Source organism: Myotis nattereri, assembly GCF_964212035.1.
Source record: "Myotis nattereri genome assembly, chromosome: 19".
In the NCBI taxonomy this organism is placed as follows: domain Eukaryota; kingdom Metazoa; phylum Chordata; class Mammalia; order Chiroptera; family Vespertilionidae; genus Myotis; species Myotis nattereri.
This window is the reverse complement of record NC_138095.1, coordinates 12,014,397-12,039,707: the sequence shown is the minus strand read 5'-3', so window position 1 is coordinate 12,039,707 and position 25,311 is coordinate 12,014,397. Positions and strand designations below refer to the sequence as shown.

Genomic DNA, 25,311 nt, shown 5'->3' with positions numbered 1-25,311 from the left:
AGTTATGGGGGGGAAAAAGAGGAACAAATGTAATAATCTGAACAATAAAGATTTAATTTAAAAAAAAAAAAAGTTATATATAAGGACCAGACTTTTCAATATTGGTAAAAGGCAATTAACAGGGAAAAGACAAAGTAGTGTTTTATAGCAAAAAGAAAGTGCTCTTCTGCGGAAAAATATATTATAATGACCACTATATATCTGTTGATTTATACATCAATACACTGCTTGAAACATATAAAAAATTCCCATTTTATTTTTAACAGTATATAATCAATAAGTGTAATTAACAAGAACCTGCTATATCAGAAAGTAGGAGAACATTTATTATTTTGGGGCTCCAGAAATTTAAAGAATTCAATTTCATAACATACATTTTAACCTCAAGTAAGGTCATACCTCTGATACTTAAGTACTTAATACTTCAGAGTTGAAATTAAGCTGAGATGTCACATATGTTTATAAACGAAATTATGGCATACCAACAAATTTTTAAAAGACAAGAATGTACCCCCCCCCCATATAATGTATGCTTTCTAGTTTTTAGACCTGAAGGGGAAAAGAAATAAACTTAAGAAATTTAGAAGCCAAACAATAAATTCAGTTAATTAAATTCAAATTAACATCAGTATTCCGGATTTTAGTTTCCTTTCAGCATTGCTTTATTTTTCAGACAGCCGGAAAGTCCCAGATTTTTTTCAATTTTCATTTAAAAAATTCATTGGTACTTAAGCCATACAGGCTGCTGAAATGTCTAAGATAAGCATTCAGAACTGGGAGCAGCTCACTAGTTAAGAAGTAAATCTGATTGACATAGCCTTTGAAAACAAATCCTAATGCATTAGTGAGGTTTGTTTTGTAAAGCAATGTGAAATGCTTCTAGTGTAGAAAATCCCCAGTATACTACTTAGGAGTATGTTTATATATTGTTTCTGGCCCTGGCCGGGTAGCTCAATTGGTTAGAGTATCATCCTGCTACACTAAGGTTGTGGGTTCGATTCCCCTAAAAGGGTACATACAGGAATCAACCAATGAATGCATTAATAAGTGAACAACAAATCAATGTTTTTTTCCTCTCTCTCTCCCTTCCCCTCTTCTCTCTAAAATAAATAAGAAGTAAAATATATATAGTTTCCCTTTTGGTTGGTTCAATAGAGAAAAAGAGTGCATTAATATAGGTTGAAATTATAACACAAAAAGCAGGAAGAAAAAAAAAGGGAAATTTTCCTTTTTGTGGATTTTAAAAGTACCCATCCAAAGAAAAGAAAACAGAAAATTGCAGAAATGGGTATATTTCTAGTACAAACGCTTTAAAATGAATGAATGTTTTATCACTAAGTCTGTTTTCCATGTCATACCAAGGAAATCCAATGCCAGGAGGACACCAATCCCATCTCATCCGATTTTTCTGCTGTAAAAAATACCTCTGCCAATTGAAGTCCATTCTCTGGCCAGTTTGCCTTTAAAAAATTTTACAAACCATTAAAAGTAATGATTTATGCCATTGGGAGAGTCTTAAATGCATTTTCAATGCTAATTATACAAATTACCTTATCAGTTAATTCAAGGTTCCTGGCTGCTTGCTCCAACCATTTTGCAAGAATTTTCTGGAATAGATATATTATTTAAAAATATAATACTCAATTACTTCATCACCAAAATAACTTAAAACATCCATGATAATCTTTCAAAAGAGACAGTAAAATGAACTAACTGGTGTTATGTGACTTAATGTTCAATGATATGATGTAAAAAATAAAACTGAGTCACCAAAAGTGGAAATACTAAAGGCGACTCACCTGTCCATCCGGTACAATCCTTCTTACAAACGGGATCACGTCATTTTTAAGCCAGGGACAGAGCTTTTGCAAGGAGACTGGTGTAGAAATCGAGTTGAGCAAGTTCTCAAGCATTTTCACGTCAAACCTGCTTTCAAAGTTTGCCTAAACCATACAGAGTGAGAAATTAAGGTTTATTTGCCAGATTGAAACTGACAGCCTCCCCAAAAGGAAAGGCCTCTTAGGAAGTTATTTCAAGAATTGTTTTATTATTTTGACGAGCATCAAAGGTGATTTACTCTAGACAAATGATTTGAGCTGGGAGCCACAAATTTCATGAATCTCATGACAGAAAATTCCAAATAACAAATTAAGTGGCAGAGGAACTGGTATGGGTGGCCTTCCAAGGAAAATGTAATTGGAGGTGACAATACAGATCCTAGCAATGTGTCCACTGATGACATCACACCCAGAAAACTCCTTTTTGGACCGAACTTTATATGCCAACAATTTTCCCTTTACCACAATCTGGTCTGCAATAGGAATACCTTCTCTACCAGTGTTACAGAAGAAAGCCTATGGTCGGGGGGTAGTGGAGGAAAAAGGGGAAATCTGTAATACCTTCAATAATAAAGATCAATGTTTTTAAAAAGTCCATCAATAAATCACTTAATCAAATGTTGCTTTTGAGCTAAGTTTAGGAGTTAATTAGACTCTGACTGATGGGAAAAAGTAAGCTCCTATTATTTATATATGTAAAAGCCTAAGTGACCATTACAACTGGTTGATCGGTCACGATGATGTGCACTGACCACCAGGGGGCAGATGCTCAACGCAGGATCTGGCCCCTCGTGGTCATTGCACTCCCACAGCTAAGCACCTGTGGCCAGCCAACCTCCTGCAGTCCCTCCCCACAGCCAGCCGGCCCTGATGGGCCTCGATTGCCTGGAAGGCCGAGGGACCCTACCTGTGTATGAATTCGTGTACCGGGCCTCTAGTATCTTTATAATATTTCCTCTGAGTTAATATCATCACAGAATAGTTTACTCTGGGAAAGGTCATATTTTATCAATGTGAAAACATCCCATTGCCAAGTTGCATTTGCCACCCTGTTAGTTCCCAGCACTGATTCAATCACCTATCTTAGGGGTTATAAAGCCATTAAGAAAGAAAAAAAAAAGCAAAACGTTTTACCCGATGTCTAAGCCAAAGGTACTGTGCACAAACAAGGTTTCCTTCTCGTAGCTGCAAAAAAATATCCTTAAGGTCATCTTCATTATTCAGAAATTCAATCCAAGAACTACCACTACAAAGTCAAAGAGAGGAAAAAAGTTACTAGTTTAAAAAATATATTACGGTTATTAGTTACAAGTGGATATCACTATGCATTTTAACTAGTTTTCCCTCTCCCCAAAAGTTATTAAAAAGTTCCAAAGATTAAACAGTGAAAAGTAAATTTCCTTCTTATCTCTGACCTATGAGCCTCCTGTATCGTCCCTGGAAGTTATGTCTCTTCTTGCAGGTCCTTTCTGAGATAATGACTAAATACACAAGCCACCATTTTTAATTTTTAAAGGAATGAGAGTTTTCTTTATATACTATCTGTACTTAAAAAAATTCATACAAGCATTTCCACTAATGTCAGGTACAAGAATACCTATTAACCACTGTTATTTATTATTTTATAAGCACCAGTCAATCACCTTAGGCAAGGGGGAAAAATGAGGCAAAATTATCATTATTCAAATATATAATTATATACTTGGAAAGAACAGAGCAATTGAAATATTGCCATGAATAATAAATTCAGTAAGGCACCTGGGTAAAAATAAATTTTAATACTTCTCTATGTTCTTTTGAAAATATGAGGGGGAAAAGTCCCATTTGTAACAGTAGAGAAAAAAAGATAAAATAAAATTTAAACAAAAAAAGTACAAAATTTATATAAAGACGAGTGAATCGATACCACTCAGGAACATAAAAAAAACAGGAGAGAATGAGTAGAAAGGCACATACTGTCCTTAACTAGGAAGATTCAATATTGTAAAGATGCTGTTTCTCCCCAAATTGATGTTAGGTTCAGCATATTCCCAATTAAAATAAAAATAAGATTTCTGTAAACTGCATAAGCTGATTCTGATTTCAAATGTCATACAAAAGAAAAAAAAAGTACAACCATGAGAAAATAGCCTTCCAAATCCTGAAAAATAAAAATAAAAACGACCTAAGTTAAAACTATTTGATACTAGTGAGTGAATAGGGAGATGAGATCAATTGAATACAACTAAAGCCCAGAGATAGACTTAAATACATGTGAGATTTTTACCATGTGATTAAGGGAACCTTTCAATTGGCAGTGAAAATGTACGTCATTTAATGAGAGTATTGGAATAAATGACTAGCCACAAGGAAAAATAAATCTTCCCTTCATTTTCACTTATCCTGATAAACACACTTGTGTGATCTTTAGTATTCTTGGTGCACACATTAGTACATCTAATAAAATCTATTTCCAGATGTGAAATTGCTAAGGCAAAAGCTATATGCATTTAAATTTGCCTTTCCAATGTAGCAATTCCCACACATGATGTAGGAACTGCCTAAAGCTTAGCAGGGACAAATATTTTCCATCCTCAGAAACATAATTCATTCGTAGCAATATTGTATCCTTATGATATTCCAAATTTAAATCTAATTCACTATCTAAACATTAAAAAGGAGGAATGCACACACCTGAATTTTTCTGGTCCAAATGCTCCATAAAAAGTAGTCAATTTTTCATGAGCCCTTAGAACCTAGAAAGGAATAACAGATCATCTGCATGCTGTGTGCAGTAATATTAAAATTAGACCTTCTGTTGGAGAAGGCTTACACAAGCCTCATCCTGTCGATTCCCATAAGTATAACTGCCTTTCAACACAAAACAAAAAAGAGTTGGAATAAAGGAAACATTTCCAATCACATTCAATACACTAAAACTGCAAAAGAGAGGAAGCCATTTGCACATTAATTGTGGGTGCCTTCAAAAGCAATTAGTTTTCCACTAATTTATAAATGCCCTCAGGGTAGAACCTAGCTAGATTATACCAAAAATTTGAGAGTTAAAAAAAATATATGCACATGTACACACACACACACACACACTTTTTGTATCATAACAATCATCGTTACAGTTGACATTTATTTGCAGGCTTAACAGGTGCCAGGCACTATGCAAAAAATGATTTATCTAAATAATTTCATTTGACTTCAAAATAACCCTCTATTTGGTTATTAAAGTTACTCTTGAAAAATACTACAGGCCTATCTCTAATTGAAAAATATACAGTCATGAGCTGCATAATGTTTCCGTCAATGACAGACCACACATACGATGGTGGTCCTGTAAGATTATGATGGAACTGAAAAATTCCTACAGCCTAGTGACATCATAGTGCAACGCATTACCCACATATTGGTGGTGATGCTGGTGGAAAGAAATCTACTGCACTGCCAGTCACATGGAAATACAGTACATGTGTTATGTATAATACTTGATGATAATAAATGACTGTTTCTAGTTTATGTATTTACTATACTTACTTTTTATTGTTATTTTAGTGTACTCTTTCTACTTATCTAAAAACAGCTGGCACCCGGCTGGTGTGGCTCAGCGGTTGAGCATCAACCCTGGAACCAGGAGGTTGCCAGTTCGATTCCCAGTCAGGACACATGCCCGGGATGCGGACTCAAATCTCCAGTGCGGGGAGTGCAGAGGCAGCCACTCAATGATGTTCCTCTCTCACATCGATGTTTCTATTTATCCCTCTCCCTCCCTCTTTCTAAAAATCAATGAAACATTAAAACAAAAGTTTGCTGCACCAAGTGCCCATCAGTAGATGAGTAGTTCAAAACCTGTGGTACATTTACACAATGGAATACTGCTTGGCCGTAAAATAAATAAATAAATAGCCAAAACCGGTTTGGCTCAGTGGATGGAGCGTCGGCCTGCGGACTGAAAGGTCCCAGGTTCGATTCCGGTCAAGGGCATGTACCTGGGTTGCGGGCACATCCCCAGTAGGAGATGTGCAGGAGGCAGCTGATCGATGTTTCTCTCTCATCGATGTTTCTAACTCTATCTCTCTCCCTTCCTCTCTGTAAAAAATCAATAAAATATATTTTAAAATAAAATAAAATAAAATAATAAATCTTACTTTTTGCGACAGCATGGAGAGACCTGAAGATTATGTTAAATGAAATAAGCCAGTCAGAGAAAGACAAGTACTATATGATCTCTCCCATATGTGCAATCTAATGAACAAAATGTATTAACAAGCCAAAGAGAGACAGACGCATGGATAGAGAGCAGGCTGACAGCTATGGGGTGGGGGGCTTGGGAAGCTGAGTGGGGTGGTGGTGGAGGCATTGAGGGGAAAAAAAAAGAGGAAAAACTCAAGGACATGGACAACAGTGTGGGGAAGGAGGGGAGGGGGGAGCTGGAGGCGGGCATAGGGGGCATAAATGGTGATGGAGATTCGACTTGAGCACATATACACAATACAGTGTACAGATGATGTGATGTGGAATTGTGCACCTGAAACCTGTATAATTTTGTTAACTAGTGTCACCCCAATAAGTTCAAGAAAAAGGGAAAAAAAGTTTCTGTAAAGCAGTATACCACATTCTGCGGCAGCAGCCTCATCCATGCTGTGTTTACTGCAGCTCTTGATTGCATCATTTTTTCTTTTGCTTGATTTCATCTCATGTTGTTTTATACTCTAATGTAGCCCAACTGTGCAGTGTTTCTAAAGTCCACAGTGGTGGACAGTAGGGTCGTAGGCTTTCACACCCATCACCATTCACTCACTGACTCATCCAGAGCAACCTCCAATCCTGCAGGTTCCACCCATGGAAAGTGCCCTATAGAGGTACTGGTTTTTATCTTTTATACAGTATTTTTACTGCACATTTTCTATGTTTAAATACGGCGCAAATACTCACTGTTGCTGTTAAGACAGCCTCCAGTATTCAGAACAGTAACACGCTGCACAGGGTGTAGTCTAGGAGCAACAGGCCAGGCAATACGATATAGTAGACTGTACCGCACCTAGGGTTTTGTGGTGTGTGTTTTTTTAATTTTTTAAGACTTTATTTGAGCCAAAATGATGACGTATGCCAGGGAGCAAGAGCTCAAATGCTCCTGTACCATCCAGGTTTGTGTACGTGCACTCTGTGGTCTTCGCACAATGACCACATCACCTAAGGACACATTTCTCAGACCTTTAAGTGGTGCCTGGCTGTACAGTATATTCACTCGAAAATTAATCCACAAATATAATGTAATTACCTCTTTTAAGCCATAAGAATAGACAAGAACAGTTCTGTCTTCTTTTTTCAAAAGCTAAGATGAACAAGAAACACAGTTAGAATATCTGCTGTTAGGTTTTTCATGAAAGATCAGTATTGTTGTGAATTAAAGGAAAAGTTCTCTCTAAAAATAAAATTGCATCAAACTTTGAAATAAATAGTGAACAATAAAGAAATGACCTATCTTAAAAAAGCAATGCGTGCTATGAAAGAAGCTCACAACATTTTGCCCATCTGTTACACCTGGATTTTAAGGAATATAACTAGCAGTGGTGTTCAAAGGCCACTGAGAAGAACAGTCAACAGCAAAAATACACTTTTTAAAAGGCCTATGATAGAAAAAGAACTCGTTATTTTTGAAATCACTTGTTTTGCATAAGACAAACATGTTTTAAATGTTATGAAAACGTACCCTGGTTTTGGCATAATTTAGCATTTCCTGGGTCGTTTCATAGGTTATCCACTGAGCCTCCAAGCAGTAATTCACCACAAAGTCATCGTCCTGTTGCATAAATGCCAGATATAGTAAGGTGACCTAACGATGACCCATCTGTCAATCCAGACACCCGAACACATGGCAGGGAAAACACACCTGGATTTTCCGTAGAGTCTCCTTAGCCTCATCTACTAGTTTCTGCCATTCGGTCTGCTCACTGGTGTCCACAGAACTCAAAGCGAGTTTCTCCAATATATCATTTGATTTTACCTTGTAAACAAGCTGTAATATAAACACGCCACATCAAGTACCTTGAAGCCAAAAATGCTGTCTCTCTAGCATCTGGTACGTGAAAAAAAATGTTTTTCAATGAACAAATAAATTCACGAGTGATTACCTCAACATCCAGCCCAAACTGAATGGCAAAGCTCTCGGCTTCAGCAAATTTGTGTTTGTGAAGTAACCGACTCAATCTGTGAAGCGGGGGGGAAAAATTTCGGTAACATTTTTATTAATCGCGGGATTTACGTTTTTCATTAAGGGATAAGGGTTAAAAGAAAATGAGAAGTTACCTGTTTTCTGGTAAAGCTTCTGTAAGACATCTGAGTACTAAGACAGAGACGGAGTCTTCAGAGAGCCTAGAAAAAAGTTTCCACTCTAAGTGCACTTGTCATTCATATTCATAAGTAAAATTTAACTTAGCTGTCATTTAACAACTTATCTGATGAAACAAAGCATGACCTACTCTGGATCATTTCTGCAAATTCCCTCCAGAAGGTATATGGTATCCTACAACAATAACAAAAAAACGTTTAAAATTAATGTACAGAATTAGTTCATTTTTCAAAATAGTAACAGGAGTTTTCTCATTTTTTTAAATTTTTATTATTATTTTTTAGTTCACACCTGAGGATATTTTCCCATTGATTTTTAGAGAGAGTGGAAGAGAGAGGGAAAGACAAAGAAATATCGATGTGAGAGAAACACAGCGACTGGCTGCCTGCTGCACAAGCTCTGACCAAGGCCGGGGGAAGAGCCTGCAACTGAGGTGCGTGCCCTCGACTAGAATCGATCCCAGGACCATTCGGTCTGCAGGCCTATGCTCTATCCATGGAACCAAACTGGGTGGGGTCAGAATTAATTCATTTTATAGTTACTAGAGTAACAACTGGTTTAGGCAAAAGTTATCTATCAATGGAATTCTAAAATCAATGGAAAAACTGTTGGGGAAAAGAATATTCCCATAGCCCTAACCAGTTTGGCTCAGTGGATAGAGCGTCGGCCTGCAGATTGAAGGGTCCCAGGTTCGATTCCGGTCAAGGGCATGTACCTTGGTTGTGGGCACATCCCCAGTAGGAGGTGTGCAGGAGGCAGCTGATCGATGTTTCTCTCTCATCGATGTTTCTAACTCTCTATCCCTCTCCCTTCCTCACTGTAAAAAATCAATAAAATATATTTTAAAAAATAGAGGGATATTCTATAACACAGCAGCCTAGGACTCAAAAAATAGCAATATCGTAGGAGACAAAAAAAAGATTAGGGAAAGGTTCAGATTTAAGTAGACTACCATGTGACCATGACAACAAAATCCGATACATGATGCTTGGTTGGATTCTGGATCAGAAAAAAATATAGCTTAAAAAAAAAAATAGCTTTGCCACAATTGATAACATTTGAATTTGGATGGTATAATTCATAATAGTTAAATTTTGTAAGTGTGATAACTGCGTTGCAGAAGAATGTCTTTATTCTTAGGAGATACCTGCTGAAGTACTTAGGGGTGATAGGTCATAATGTGGGCAATTAAAAATGTTTTTAAAGATCACAGTTAAAAATTAAATAAAAACAATATCTCCCTGCCTTATCATCTAAATTTCTTGTGAAGACACAAGAAAATGGAATGTGCAGTTGACTGATATTTTATTTGATTAATTTTCTGTTCTTTTTTTTTAAAATGAAGACTGACCTTGGGCAAATGTATTTGAGGATATATGATAACAATAAATATAGTTATAAACCTGTGATCTTCTCAGGTATTCCACTAAATTCCACTCAGGCTTGGCTTATTCTTAATTTTTTAAATATAAAGTAGTTCAAAATGTACATCAACTTACTGTGCTAATTCCTGTTTGGACCAGAGAAGAAACACCAGATACTTCCAAAGAGTACAGTATTTCCATCATAGGTAATGAATAGACCATGAAATTTTTCATCTGGGAAAAAAAAAGTAGAGCAATTAATTTAGTAGGTCAACATAAACCTCCGAGCACAAGCCAGCACTTCTCAATCGAGGACACAGATTAAAACACTTGGTACAGAGCAACATGGGAAAACTAATTTTGAGTCTGTTACTGTATTACGTAAGTGTTACATATAAAATTATGTTCTACCCCACCTTCCAAATCTGAAGAATGAAAATCCACATAGCTCAAGTCCATTCTACAATCTGTATTTAAGGTGAATGTAATCCTTCAGTGTCAGAACTATGTAAGAGTCACTTTATTTTTAAATATATTTTTATTGATTTCAGAGAGGAAGGGAGAGGAAGAGATAGAAACATCAATGAGAGAATCATGGATCAGCTGCCTCTTGCACGCCCTCTACTGGGGATCGAGCCATAACCAAGGAAAGTGCCCTGACCAGAAATTGAACTGTGACCTCCTGGCTCATAGGTTGATGCTCAACCACTGAGCCACCCTGGCTGGGCAGGAGTCACTTTAATAAACATTCTCTTGTGGACATTTTATTCTTAAAATGCCCCAACTAAAATGTAGAACCGGGATTTATATCCATATTTTTTAAACAGGAAAAAAAGAGCTCTTACAGGGTTGTTTCTGATTTGTGAGGGGTCTGCATGAACTAAGAGCTAATTTGTCGTGACCATCACCTAACAACTACTTTTATATTAATGCTATTTCTAACACATAATATGAAAACACAACGTGAAACAAATTTTCTAGTACCTTCTTATTAGTAGATGTCAGAGCTACTAATTTGAGATTTGTAATCCCTTGCCTAAAAAAGAAAAGAAGGGTTAAGTGAATCACATAAGATTTGTAAGCTAAGTCAAAGTGACATTCTGCATAAAATTTAAAATTCATACACAGATGACACTGAACTTGATTTCTACACATTATGGTACAGAAGACTGACACTCTTCTTTTTTATGAGTCATTTTAATCTGGATGCATAACTCAAGCAAGATGCAAACTTCCTTTGCTTGCCCGTTGGCTTATTTATTTTGGACAGACACTCTAACACAATCACTTAAAGGTTCGTATTGCCTGTTCTCAATAAGCTTGGCCAACAATGACATGGTCTTTACCCTGTCGGTCTGTTCACAGTGCTACTTAGAATGCGATATATAGTGAATGATGAGATCAGAACCGGGCAAGAAACCTGGTCCTAACAGAAGGGCAAGCCCTATCAGCATCACAACGTACCGTGTGACTGAAGAAGGCGAATCTGCTTCGGTGGTAAGAAGGAACTCTTCTACGTGAAGAGAGGGCCAGTTCCATACAGGAATTAGAGTGTAAATATCCCATAAGCTCAGCACATTCTGCAAGAGAGACATTTCATTGAGACATCTTCTTAATGACTGAAGATTTCCATTTCATTCCATATCTCATAATACACAAGACAGTATTTCATCCACACTGGCTAAGGTCAGTGTCTTTGTAAGTCTGACAACATTTTTGGTGTTAAACACAATACGAAGGGGAAACATGAAAGGAGAAATGTCGAAAACATACATCAGCATCAAGAACAAAAAGCAGATTATCTATCAGCTGGAACTTCTTTGCACCTACAAAAGAGAAAGCAAGGTGTACAAGGATTATAGTCTGCCTTACATATCGTTATGTTTAAATAGTAAAGTACTATTTATGGACAAAAAGTTCCCATTCTCATTTATTCCTGTTTCTATATTTTTTAGATGATCAATAAAATATAAAACCTCCAAAAAAAAAAGAGTAACAAAGGCAACATATCAAGAAAAAGTCATGTATGTGGAAAATTATCAATTTAATCTGCCTCGTTTCAAAGACAGGTTTGGTCAAGGACCCAAAAGCCAGACTCAGAATATTGACATGAACATTAGAACTCACTAATAATTACCAAAAGTAGTTTAATTAACTTATTTTACCTTTAATAATCTCTGCATCAATAACATTCGTAACTGTCATTTCTTTCTTGAGCGGATCTGGCTCCCATTTAGAGATTGCGCAATTACCAGTTCCCTACAGAAGTGACAACAGTACGTCAGTCGCAAATTTCATTCTTAGAGCTGCATTCTTCTCAAAGTGGAAACACCTAAGTTGTACACATTACTAATTTCAAAATATATACTTATATATTCAAACCCAACTCGCTTTCATCTTGTAGTTCCTCTCTTTTTTTTTAAAAAAAAAATATATTTTATTGATTTTTTTACAGAGAGGAGGGGAGAGGGAGAAAGAGTTGGAAACATCGATGAGAGAGGAACATCGATCAGCTGCCTCTTGCACGCCCCCTACTGGGGATGTGCCCGCAACCAAGGTACATGCCCCTGACCGGAATCGAACCTGGGACCCTTGAGTCCGCAGGCCGATGCTCTATCCACTGAGCCAAACCGGTTAGGGCCTGTAGTTCCTCTCTTTGTTTTCAACAGGACAGAATGAAAAGGACAATGAGCTGTTGGTATCTGTTGTGTACGCACGAATATTTAATAAGGAGTATGTATATTCAGGCAGCTCACTCTAAAGCCATGAGCTAAACTTTATTTTATGTTTTTAATATATTTTTATTGATTTCAGAGAGGAAGAGAGAGGGAGAGAGAGATAGAAACATCAATGATGAGAGAGAATCATTGATCAGCTGCCTCCTGCACACCCCCCACTGGGGATGGAGTCTGCAACTCGTCCCCTGACCAGGAATCGAACTGTGAACTCCTGAACTAGGAACTAGTTCATAAGTGGACGCTCAACCACTGAACCACACTAGCTGGCCATGGGGTAAACTTTAACTTTGCATGTAAACTTGGCAAGTAAAAATGTTGTTAAATGTGCCCTAACCGGTTTGGCTCAGTGGATAGAGCATCGGCCTGCAGACTGAAAGGTCCCAGGTTTGATTCTGGCCAAGGGCATGTACCTTGGTTGCGGGCACATCCCCAGTGGGAGGTGTGCAGGAGGCAGCTGATCGATGTTCCTCTCTCATCGATGTTTCTAACTCTCTATCCCTCTCCCTTCCTCTCTGTGAAAAATCAATTAAATATATTTTTTAAAAATGTTGTTAAATGCTGTAATTACTCTGAATCTTTGCCTACTCCTTAAATATAATAGTAGAGGTTTTATTTGTTGTTTTTGTCTACATTCATAATTAAAAGAAATCATAAATTTCAGGTAGAGATTTATGCAAATAAAGATGCAGTATTTTTTCAATATAGAAACTCAGGTTTACTTACTAATTTTGTGAACTTAATTTTATAATTCCTATTTGTTACCGGTACACATCACAAATCAATTTGTAATTTAACCAAAACAATGTTTTAATGAAAAAACATTTCGGAAACAAAAAACAAACATTTTATAAAAAGAATTATTACCCCAATGATCATAGGGATTTTGCTTGCTAAATCTCCAGCCACAAGACTCAGACAACCAAGAGTATGATACTTCTCAGTAGAAATGAAACTGGACTTGATTTGTCCTTGTAACTGCAAAATTTAAAAAAATAAGAATGTTATACATAGGCTCCACAGTCCAAATGCCTTGAAAAGATTGATAAAAAATCTTTTTAAACCAATGAATTATATTTTTATAAAAATGGAAATGTTATTAATATGTTACATCATGCTAATTCCCAAAAGTTCAACCAGTAGGCAATTATATCCAGAAACACTCCTCAATTTTCATGAAGTCTAAGTTTTAAGAAGATAAGGCAATTTTATTTTCTTACCTTTTTTGCTTTATTGAAGTCTACATTTTCAATCGCTGTATGAAAAAGAGAAAGCAGGCTAAACTTGTTGTATTAACCTATACAGCACATACAAGTCGCCCCTTTTGGGTCAAAGTGAAATTACATGCAGTCTAGTGAGAAAAACACGGGTCAGAAACTAATACGACAGTGGTGACTTTTCAGTTTTGCCCTTGACCAACAATATAAACTGTGACTCGTGCTCAGAGCACCCACCAGACTGCCTTACGGTTCCTACACGTTCCCTTCCTTCCCGTTCCTATTGAAAGGGTCTTCTATTAAAACAGGCTCCAACTGTCCTATTCAAGCTCTGAAGTCCTACCTGTGAAGTCATCACTTTGCACGTTTTGGAAGAGCTACTTTATTTGACTCCTCTTTCGTTGAACTGGAGAGGTATGCACCTTAAAACTCGTTGTATTCCCCAGACGTTGCACATTTTTGGCACATAGTAGATTTAAAAATATATATTTGTTGAATACATGCCCCAAAACATTCTTCAATCTCTCTTAGCTCAGAGGGATGTATGGTCCACACTACTCACTTAGCACATAGTGAGTTACTGTTAAGTTAGTTTTGTTAACTATATTGTTAATACTTATTTAGTCATTTCTGTTTCTGAGTTCATTCATTCCATCAAAAAGCATTTATCGCTCCCTCTTGCATCTCGGCCACCAACGTGCTATCCAGACTGAGGAAGACCTGGACACCTTGGGGCCATGTGAGCCACAGCCGTGGCCCTGTTGGCAAGCACCATGAGCAGCCAGGAGGCCGAGTTTACGCTGCTGGCTTGCATCATCATCACAGGATCAACTTCAACAAATATCACCCAAGTTACTCTGGGAAAGTTGGGATGAGGCAATACGACTTAAAGAGGAGCCAGAGCTTCTGCCCACTGTCAACCTTGGGAAAGTGTGGACCTTGGTCAGTGAGCAGCCCTGTAAATGCTGCCAAAAACAAGGCAGGAGCTGCTCCTATCAATGAAGTGATTCGATCAGCTTCTACAAAGCCAGGGGGGGCTCCCACAGCAGCCTGTCACGGTGAAGGCCAGGTTCAGCTTGAAGCCACATGGAGGGAGGGAAGTTCAGTAAATGCTTACAAGTAATTAAAAAATTAAAAAAGCATTTATCAATACGCTAGTGTATGTCTTGTCTCTCCAACTAAGCTGTAATCTCCTTGGAGGCTATAAACAAATTATATCTCTTCAGATTCTGTTGCAGCCCTAACAGTGCAGAATAAGTATATTACAAATACATAAAAGGTATATTCAGAATCATATAGAATGTAATTGAACTAAAATAATATTAAAGAGAACATTTAAAAATTCACCTGGAGGACTAGTAAGAAATATTGCCGCAAATCAATAATAAGAAAACAATACATTACTTACCTTGCTGAATTTTTACAAGCTGAATGTTTGTAATATAAAAAAATCCATTGTTTGTAAGCAGCAGCATATAATAGGTACCTATTAAAATAAAACCAATCCAGTTTCTCTAAAAGTACGTGAATATAAAGTTTAAGCCAGGATCTGAACCCAGCTTAAAAATATGTTAATTTGCTCATTTAAATTCTAATCATCAAATAATAATACAGATAAAACTTAATTACAAAGAACTGCAAAAACAATGTTAGCTCCTGTGAAGCTTTTATAAAGCAAACTTCACTTCCTAGAAAGAAAAAACAAAAAAACCTCAGATATATAAAAATAAATTAGCCCTAACCGTTTTGGCTCAGTGGATAGAGCATCGGCCTGTGGACTGAAAGGTCCCAGCTTCGTTTGATTCCAGTCAAGGTCATGTACTTTGGTTGCGAGCACATCCCCAGTAGGGGGTGTGCAGGAGGCAGCTGATCGATGTTTCTCTCTCATCGATGTTTCTAACTCTCTATTCTTCTCCCTTCCTCTCTGTAAAAAAATCAATAAAATATACTAAAAAATTAATTAATTAATTAATTAATTAAGGTTCAGTTAACATTTGTTGAAATGGAACTATGACAAATATGCTGGAACCCACAAAAAAATTTTTTTTAAAGAATATAATGTCTCCTTACTGATCTATTGAACTGTCAAAACTAAAAATTAGTTTAGAATATTATATTTAGGAAAAGTACATTTAAGTCTCTGAAAGAAACTACAATAAAAATTTGTTTCTTACAATGATACTGATCACATCACTAGAAAATTTAACACTGTGTAGGTAGCATAATAATGAATTTACATAATTCATTTACTATAAATCTGATTTTTTGATTGGGCATTAAAAGACATAAAAAATTTCAAAAAACTTACCTTCACTTGAACCATCTTTCTCAATAACAAGAGTTCGGTAGGTACACTGATCTTCATCATTAGCTTTCTGAACAAAAGCCTATTTGCAAATTAATTTCATATAAGATTAAGCCCAGAAAAATATAATCAAGAATTATATTTTTTAAAATCACAGAGCTATCGATTATCATTAGCAATAACTCTGCCAAACATTTTAGTTTTAAAATGAAAAACCATTTTGAACAAGCATACTAAGAATATTTGCAAAGCTTAATTTTACAACTTGGCATTTACTTCATATATGTTTCTAAGGCATGATTCTTAAATTTAATATAGAGCAACATTATTCTTTTAATTTAAAACACAAATTAAGTCATGCTTTGCTCAAGTTTTTAGTTGTCTAAGAGATCATTTAGAATTTAGATAAAAGAAATGAAAAACAAAATAGGGTCTTACGTTGGTGAGCAATGTCTGCTTGGATGTCACATGGATAAAATGTAAGTTGCCACTCCTCTCCCCAACCAATAGGAACTGTCCTTCTTGACATAAGCCAACTACATCCACTTGTGTATCTGAAAATTTGAAATTGAAGTTACTAGCTACCTTTGAAAATGTTTATTTTCAAAACAAAAAATTATTCATTCTGTCATTACAAGTCAACTGTTCAAGCTTTGTTTAAATATTTTTTTAAAAATTTGTAATCAAAGTAGAAAAGAATGCTACTGACTCTTCATCAGTCAACAAATATTTACTGAACTGCTTCTGTGCTAAGCATTGTTCTAGGCCTTCTGCACAGCTGAGAATGTGAGTATCATCTTCATGGAGCTCAAATTTTAAGGCAATAATAAAGATGATAAACAATGAGCATAATAAAATTATGTGGCATGTAAGATGGTGATAAATTCTCTGGGAAAAAAGAAAAAGTAGAACAGGGAAAGAACTCAGAGGAGTCTTGCACGGCGCAGTATTAGAGTGCTCAGGTGAAATATGAACAAAGACTTGAAGGAGGTGAAGTTCTTGCTTGTGCAACAGCAAGAGGCCTAAGGGAGTGAAATGGAGGCTGAGAGGGGAACGGGAAGGAATAAAAGCAGTAGCATGTAAACTGCTTAAGAATTGAAATTATTCAGTAGCAGTATCTTTTAAAATAATATATATTTCTATTGATTTCAGAGAGGAAGGGAGAGAGAGAGAGAGAGAGAGAGAGAGAAACATCAATAGGCTACCTCCTGCACACCCCCACCAGGAGATCAAGCCTGCAACCCTGCCCAGGAATTGAACCGTGACCTCCTGATCGACCCTCAGCCACTGAGGGAGGGACACCAGCCGGGCTCAGTAGAAGTACCTTCTACAAATGTATCAGACACTAACACAGCCCATGACTTCACTGGTGAAATTGTGAATTTTGTGGACCCATCAGGGTAGAAATGATAAGATTAGAAGCGTCTTGCCTCCATAGTGTAATCAAGATTGTGTTCTCACAAGCATACCTGGATTTCTTTTCAGTCGTCTCAGTTCTTATGCAAACACTTCAACCATCATCTTCCTCTTAAATTTTCAGAAAAAGCTTTCACAATATTTTCACCTGTTCTTCAGCACAATCACTTATCTCTTAATTTACTCTTAAGTCCATATTTGCATATCTTTAACTCAAAGAAGTCATAAGTATTGAAAAAGCTTTTTATAGTGCTACACATTCTAAAAATATTCAAATACCTGTTGATGATACTGAAATTATGTACAAGATTCAGGTACCTGAACACAACTGGGCTCAACTGTTTCCTACTGTATTCTAACACAAAAGCCATGCCAGTAAAGTAAATTGCAGCTTTACCTGTATGTTTCCCCTTAGACCAGTGGTTCTCAACCTTCTGGCCCTTTAAATACAGTTCCTCATGTTGTGACCCAACCATAAAATTATTTTGGTTGCTACTTCATAACCGTAATAATGTTGCTACTGTTATGAATCGTAATGTAAATATCTGATAATTAGGATGGTCTTAGGCGACCCCTGTGAAAGGGTCGTTCGAACGCCCAAGGGGTCGCGACCCACAGTTTGAGAACCACTGCCTTAGACCTACTGAGAAAGAAGGGTTCACCCCAATATCTTATGAGTCTAATAACTCAGCACAAAAAAGGCACTCAAGATTAATGTCTTGAAATTAGTCCAATTTCGAGTCTTAGAGGTAATAAAGAAAAGGCATTGCAGTAGAAATTGGTAGCAAATACATGGCTTCCAATTTATTTTATTGTTTTACAGTATGTTAAACTTACCAAATATAAGGTGCAACTGAAGCGATCTACAAATACTGTCAAGCAGTATCACTGACTGGTCGGCTATAATGATAAACCCATCACTTAAGCTGCATGCTTGTATCTTTGGATTTAACGAGGCCTGTGGGAGGGAAAAGCATGAGTAAAATAAGATATTTTTATACATGTTTAACAATACTGATCAACAGTAGCATCATAGTCCCAAGTACCCAAGCTTAAAACCTGACAGGCCTATTTTTTTTTTTTTTTTTTTTTAGCCCATGTGTCTAATTGGTCAAGTTTTTTCTTTGTACAGTGTATCTTGAATCCACCCAGATTACAAAATAGGGAAATAGTCCAGGATTGCTAGGAAAGGGCAAAGGTTTCCTAAACACAAACCTTGGTTCCCTACGGGTTGATCTCAGGCCAATAGGAGCCAGCAGGCATCAACATAAACAAACCAGGATTGGCATAAAGTCTCAAGGTCTGGGACATGATAGGGAGGGGGACTGCGGTGTATTGTGAACTGGAGAGTACATGCCCACACAAACAAAGAGAGCAACATCAGTGTTTGCTTTGGCAGCACACATACTAAAAGTGGAACCATACAGAGAAGATTAACATGGCCCCTGCGCAAGGATGACCTGCAAATTCGTGAAGCGTTCCAGTAAAGAAGAGAGAGAGAGAGAGAGAGAGAGAGAGAGAGAGAGAGAAAGCAAAATCAGCCAGATTAAAGCCCCTTGGGATGCCTGGCACGGCGACATCTTCCAATTTAATCAAGAAAAGCTGCATCGCCCTGACCAGTTTGGCTCAGTGGCTAGAGCGTCGGCCTGTGGACTGAAGAGTCCCAGTCAAGGGCATGTACCTTGGTTGTGGGCACATCCCCAGTAGGGGGTGTGCAGGAGGCAGCTGATGGATGTTTCTCTCTCATCGATGTTTCTAACTCTCTATCCCTCTCCCTTCCTCTCTATAAAAAATCAATAAAATATTTTTTTTTTAAAAAGAAAAGCTGCATCTTTATGTGAAATGTTCTGATTTTTAAACACTGGCAGCTAAGTCAACATTTTAAAAAGCACTATGCAAGCCAAATATGAGTCTCCTGTTTTCAGCTTCTGTTGATTAAAGCTTCCCACACATATGTACCCTGAAGCAGTTGGACAGTTTGGTGATTGAAAAAGCTGAGTACTCTGGACAAATGTCTCAACTGACGCTCCTGTAAAATAGGGACAATAAAGAGTGTCCCAAAATTCACGCAAGAAGTAATTTTGATAGAAAACACAGGTTTATAATTAAAAACTGTAAATTTTTTATTGACTCATAAAGTATACAGTATAGGGTTATGTATGGAATAGCATATCGGGTAAATGGTTTTCACGGCTTTGCTGGCACATACGCACTCTTTTGTTGAAATTTTCCATGACCGTTTTGCATAAATGTGGCTGAATTTCATTGATACAGCGCTCAATTTCCTCCTTCAAGGCATGGGTGGTCGTGGGCTTGTTGGCATAAACCTTAGACTTCAAAAACACCAAAGAAAAAGTCCAACGGCATTAAACGCATGATCTGGTCGGCCAATTCTGATCACCAAAACGGGAAATTACATGACCAGAAAATGACTCATGCAGTAACTGAATTGTTTCTCGGGCTGTATAGCATGTGGCACCATCTTGTTGCAACTACATGTCGTCCACATCCATATCTTGCAATTTAGGCACAAAAAACTGGATAATCATGTCGCGATAGCGAGCACCATTAACTGTTATTGCCTGAGCAGCTGCATTTCGGTAATGGAAAATTTCAACAAAAGAGTGCATATGTGCCAGCAAAGCCGTGGAGGCCATTTACCCGATATGCTATTCCATACATAACCCTATACTGTATACTTTATGAATCAATAAAACATTTATAATTTTTAATTATAAACCTGTGTTTTCTATCAAAATTACTTCTTGCGTGAATTTTGGGACACCCTTTAATAATATCTACAACACTGGCTTGTTTGGAGGTGAAATTAACTCATGTAAAGGGCTTAGAAGACAGCTTTGCATACAGCATGCTTCATAAATGTTAACTATATTCTTCCATAGCTCAGTTTTAGGCTAAGCGGTTCATTTTATGCCTACTTCATTGGTCACCTTCTCCAGGTGTAATTCTTGAAAACTCCACCTCATTCTGACCCTTTATGCTCTTTTACTTGCTTCTTCGACTAGTGAAAAGTTACACAAAGGCACTGCAAAACATGAACTGTGCTTTCACCTTCTAGGGATGAATCCATGCTGTTCTCTCTGCTTGAACTGTTTAACTCTTTTTTTAAAAAAAATATATTTTATTGATTTTTTACAGAGAGGGAGAGGGATAGAGAGTTAGAAACATTGATGAGAAAGAAACATTGATCAGCTGCCTCCCATACACCTCCTACTGGGGATGTGCCCTTGACTGGAATCGAACCTGGGACCTTTCAGCCCGCAGGCCGATGCTCTATCCACTGAGCCAAACCGGTTAGGGATAATTCTTTTTTAAGATTATTTTTTCAGAGCAGTTTTAAGTTAACAGCGAAACTGATTTCCCATATACCCCCAGCTCCCACATATCCATAGACTCCACTATCAGCATCTCTCACCAGAATGATACATTTGTTACAAAGGATGAAGCTACATTGACACAACATAATCACCCCAAGTACATGGTTTCCGTTATAGTTCACTCTTGGTGTTGTACATTCTGTGTGTCTAGACCAGGGGTGGGCAAACTTTTTGACTCGAGGGCCACAATGGGTTCTTAAACTGGACCGGAGGGCCGGAACAAAAGCATGGATGGAGTGTTTGTGTGAACGAATATAAATTCAAAGTAAACATCATTACATAAAAGGGTACGGTGTTGTTGTTTTTTTTTAGTTTTATTCATTTCAAACGGGCCGGATCCGGCCCGCGGCTGTAGTTTGCCCACGGCTGGTCTAGACAAATGACAGGCAGCTATCCTTATGGTGCCATACAGAGTATTTTCACTGCCCTAAAAATCTTGTTCTCTGACTATTCATCCCTCCTTCCGAACCCCAATACCTGGCAACCACTGATCTTTTTCTGTCCTTCTCCTTACTCAGTATGTCATACAGTCTAGTTGGAATCACGGAGAATGTAGCCTTTTCAGATTGGCTTCTTTCACTTAGTAATATACATCTAAGGTGCAATTTATCTCTTTCTCCATTGCTTGTGCTTTTAACATCTTATCTAAAATGGCTTTGCCTAATCCAAGGTCACAGATTTCATTTGATTGTATTTTTAATTTAAAATTCCACTTGTTCATTGCTGGTACCAGGGAGAGCTGCTGACTTTTGCATATTAACCTTATATCCTGCAACCATGCTATAATCACTTATTATTCCAGTTTTCTTTGTCGATTTTTTCAGATTTTCTACATGGACAGTCATGTCATGTGAGAACAAAGACAGTTCTATTTCCTCCTTCCTGATCTAGGAAAAGTTCTGTTTGAAAATACAAATCTTAAGATATAAGGGGACCCTAGCTGGTTTGGCTCAGTGGACAGAGTATCAGCCTTAGGACTGAAGGGTCCCGGGTTTGATTCCGGCCAAGGGCATGTACCTTGGTTGCGGGCACATCCCCAGTAGGGAGTGCGCAGGAGGCAGCTGATTGATGTTTCTCTCTCATCGATGTTTCTAACTCTCTATTCCTCTCCCTTCCTCTCTATAAAAAAATCAATAAAATATATATTTTTAAAAAGATATTAGGGGAATTCAGATGGAAATTTCCAATAATGTGAAACTGAACCTCGATTGCCTGAGAGGGTGCCATATTCACTCACAAAACATTTACCAGGTATCGACTGGCCTATCAAACACTCAGTAAAATTATGTGAATAACAGCATCAGAATCATTACCTTTTCAGAAGAGATCTTGGCTAGTAAATCTACTTGATATAAAGCAGTTCCATGTTCTTTTCTTGATCCAACACCTAGGTATCCACTTCCTGTATCATCACTTGTTAGCAGCTCAATCTCATTCCACATGTTTCTGAGACTGTTTTTGATTCGAGAATCACTGCCTTCCCTATGACAATATGCAAAATTAGACACCAGTTTTTATTGTTTAACAGATCCAGTTTGTTGGGAAATGAAAAGGCTATGATTATTACCAGATAAGCACATATATATTGGTTTAGGAACAATAACAATTCTAATCTTATCAATGTCATCCTAGAATTTCTAGCATTTTGTGTGCCTGGCTTGAAATTATAACAAGGTTTCATTTGAAATAAAAGCAGTAGAGCAAAAAAATCAATAAAAGCTCTGAAGTCAGATTGTATGGGATATCTTAGGGTGGTAAGGTTCCAGATGAACTTTAAAAAAATGTCCATTATCTCAGCCAGTGTGGCTCAGTGGTTGAGCGTTGACTTATGAATCAGAAGGTCAGGGTTCGATTCTGGTCAAGGCACATGCGTGAACTGCCCACTCGATCCCCAGTGGGGGTCATGCCGGAGGCAGCTGATCAATGATTGTGTCTCATCATTGATGTTTCTATTGCTCCCTCTCTGAAATCAATAAAAATATATTTTTTGCCGAAACCGGTTTGGCTCAGTGGATAGAGCGTCGGCCTGCGGACTGAGGGGTCCCGGGTTCAATTCCGGTCGAGGGCATGTACCTGGGTTGTGGGCACTTCCCTAGTGGGGGATGTGCAGGAGGCGGCTGATCAATGTTTCTCTCTCATCGATGTTTCTAACTGTCTATCTCTCTCCCTTCCTCTCTGTAAAAAATCAATAAAATATATATTTAAAAAATATATATATATATTTTTAAAAAATGGGGTAATCTATATCATAGAAGACAGATGAGATTTAAAAAATAGTAATCAATAAATGCCCATTTATGTTCCCAGTATCTTACAAAAATGAACAATACTGGGGAAGAAGAAAAACCTGGATTAGGTTTCTGGCTGAATCAAAGAGTATATCTGTAACCTTAGTCATATAACCATCTCAACAAAGATTTATATAACTCATTTAATGTGCGGTCTGAGTCAGAGCAGAATACTAAGATGAAAAATGAAAAACAATCTCTGGATTAAGACTTTAAGACTGCTGGGGAACAATAAACAAATAATTACAATTGTGTTTTTTTAATATATATTTTTTTATTGATTTCAGAAAGGGAGAGGAAAAAACAACAATGATGAAAGATAATCATTGACTGGCTGCCTCCTGCACACCCCACACTGGGGATCAAGACCGCAACCCGGGCATGCGCCCTGACTGGGAATCAAACCGTGACCTCCCGGTTCATAGGTTGACTCTCAACCAGAGCCACGCCAGTCCGGCTAATTACAATTATGTTGATACACATCAGAATATGTTTTAAAATCTATGGCAAGTACAGCACAGGGAAGGAAAATTTTTATTTAAACTACGCGCTCTTCCATATTTACTTGTCCTTTAGCAAGCAACTTAATCTTTGTTTCTCAATTTGCTAACCTATAGAATAGGAATATAGTTGTACCTACCTGAAAGGTTATGAGTTTTAAATGTTCACAAAATAATTCTTGGGCCCTAACCGGTTTGGCTCAGTGGATGGAGCATCGGCCTGCGGATGCTCAAGGGTCCCAGGTTCGATTCCAGTCAAGGGCATATACCTTGGTTGCGGGCACATACCCAGTAGGGAGTGTGCAGAAGGCAGCTGATCAATGTTCCTCTCTCATCGATGTTTCTAACTCTCCCTCTCCCTTCCTCTCTGTAAAAAAATCAATAAAATATATTACAAAAAAAAAAAATAACTCTTGGTTCATGGAAAGCACTCAATTTTGGATGTGAGGGCGATCTGGCTGCGACATCTGTCACCCCATTGATCGCCAGGGTTGATTCGGCTGATCTGGCTGGCTAGGTGGGTGTCCCCCTCCTCCCTCACTGATCCATGTGCGTCCCTCCCAAAGCTGCGCGCGGTCGAAGAGGACGACCTCCCCCCACCCCCAGGAGAGGACCGGTCTTCGGTCAAGGGTATACGAGTAGCTGCGCTCCCCTGCTAGAACCTCCAAACAAGCTCTCAATTTTAAGGGTTAGCGAATTTATTATTGCTATTGGTGGAAGCAGTAATAACTTAAGGTCAGTTTTTTTTGTTTCTTTTAAATATATTTTTATTGATTTCAGAGAGGAAGGGAGAGGGAGAGAGATAGAAACATCAATGATGAGAGAGAATCATTGATTGGCTGCTTCCTGAGTGCCCCAGGGATCAAGCCTGCAACCCGGGGACCCTTCAGTCCGCAGGCTGACACTCTATCCACTGAGCAAAACCAGCTAGGGCTATTTTTCAATTAGAGTTAACAAAGTCATATTAGTTTCAGGTGGACAACAGTGAGTGTTTGTTAGAGGAGCTCTTTAAATATACAGAAGAGTTCTTACTAAGAGCGTAAGCAAGGGCACAGAAAGAAAGCTTGTCAGGATAGCCCATAGTTTTAGTGGCTGGTGTTCCGGTGGGAGTTGGGAGATAAAGACAGGCGTGGAAGGATACTAGTAGAGTGAATACTTTTATGGGTCTCAGTGTCCCACATCTGTAAAAATAGTGATGGCAGAAAAGGGTTTTATCATTATGAAGTGTATATTCTTTTTGTAAAAATATGTTCTTATTGATGTTTGAGAGGAAGGGAGGGGAGGGGGAGTGAGGGAGAAGGGAGAGAGAGAACTATCATTTATGAGAATCATTGATCGGCTGTCTCCTGTACGCCCCCTACTGGGGACAGAGCCCACAACCCAGGCATGTGCCCTGACCAGGAATCCAATGGTGACCTCCAGGTTGATGCTCAACCATTGAGCCACATGAAGTGTATATTCTTGTAGGAAGATCATAAATAAAATAGTTAACACGTATTGAGTATACAAGATAGTTTGGAATGCTTTATTCATTTAGTCAACACAACAGCCCATTTTACAGATGAGATTGAATAAACGGCCACGGTCACCTAAAGCGAGTAAATGATGCAGCGAGACAAGAAAACACCAATCTCCGCCTGCTATGACCTGTTACACTCCCTCCCTACGAAAAAATAAACAAACGCACAAACAATTACAAACAGGTCAAGTGTATCAAGTAAACAAAACGGTGCTAAGGGATGGGGAGGGTCCCTTAAGGAGGACCTGTTTGGAAAGGGAAGGAGATGCAATCTAAGCTGAGACCCGAACAGCAAGAAGCCAACTATTAGTTGCCAAGTCTCAGAGGCTGGGACGAGTTTGGGGCGAGAATGGAACAGTGCGGGAGCTAAACGCATCCTCGACTTCCAGGTTGG

The 25,311-nt window shown here is 37.9% G+C and overlaps 1 protein-coding gene across 1 annotated transcript in view; it reads right to left on the bottom strand.

The window, feature by feature from the left end:
- Nucleotides 1–22,052, bottom strand: part of KNTC1 (kinetochore associated 1) — a gene marked incomplete at its 5' end in the record, with an annotated part of 59,285 nt that extends 37,233 nt beyond the window's left edge. Inside the window, 23 exons of the mRNA XM_081114104.1 lie at nucleotides 1,359–1,460; nucleotides 1,551–1,607; nucleotides 1,800–1,943; nucleotides 2,973–3,084; nucleotides 4,512–4,573; nucleotides 7,105–7,158; nucleotides 7,537–7,626; nucleotides 7,717–7,842; nucleotides 7,958–8,033; nucleotides 8,133–8,198; nucleotides 8,306–8,349; nucleotides 9,675–9,773; nucleotides 10,524–10,575; nucleotides 11,004–11,119; nucleotides 11,313–11,365; nucleotides 11,705–11,798; nucleotides 13,142–13,252; nucleotides 13,495–13,529; nucleotides 14,900–14,977; nucleotides 15,800–15,878; nucleotides 16,235–16,350; nucleotides 18,050–18,170; nucleotides 21,924–22,052. Coding sequence (XP_080970230.1) covers nucleotides 1,359–1,460; nucleotides 1,551–1,607; nucleotides 1,800–1,943; nucleotides 2,973–3,084; nucleotides 4,512–4,573; nucleotides 7,105–7,158; nucleotides 7,537–7,626; nucleotides 7,717–7,842; nucleotides 7,958–8,033; nucleotides 8,133–8,198; nucleotides 8,306–8,349; nucleotides 9,675–9,773; nucleotides 10,524–10,575; nucleotides 11,004–11,119; nucleotides 11,313–11,365; nucleotides 11,705–11,798; nucleotides 13,142–13,252; nucleotides 13,495–13,529; nucleotides 14,900–14,977; nucleotides 15,800–15,878; nucleotides 16,235–16,350; nucleotides 18,050–18,170; nucleotides 21,924–22,052 — 2,016 coding nt within the window. The remainder of the gene's footprint in view (nucleotides 1–1,358; nucleotides 1,461–1,550; nucleotides 1,608–1,799; nucleotides 1,944–2,972; nucleotides 3,085–4,511; nucleotides 4,574–7,104; nucleotides 7,159–7,536; nucleotides 7,627–7,716; nucleotides 7,843–7,957; nucleotides 8,034–8,132; nucleotides 8,199–8,305; nucleotides 8,350–9,674; nucleotides 9,774–10,523; nucleotides 10,576–11,003; nucleotides 11,120–11,312; nucleotides 11,366–11,704; nucleotides 11,799–13,141; nucleotides 13,253–13,494; nucleotides 13,530–14,899; nucleotides 14,978–15,799; nucleotides 15,879–16,234; nucleotides 16,351–18,049; nucleotides 18,171–21,923) is intronic.
- Between the last annotated feature and the right edge of the window lie 3,259 nt (nucleotides 22,053–25,311).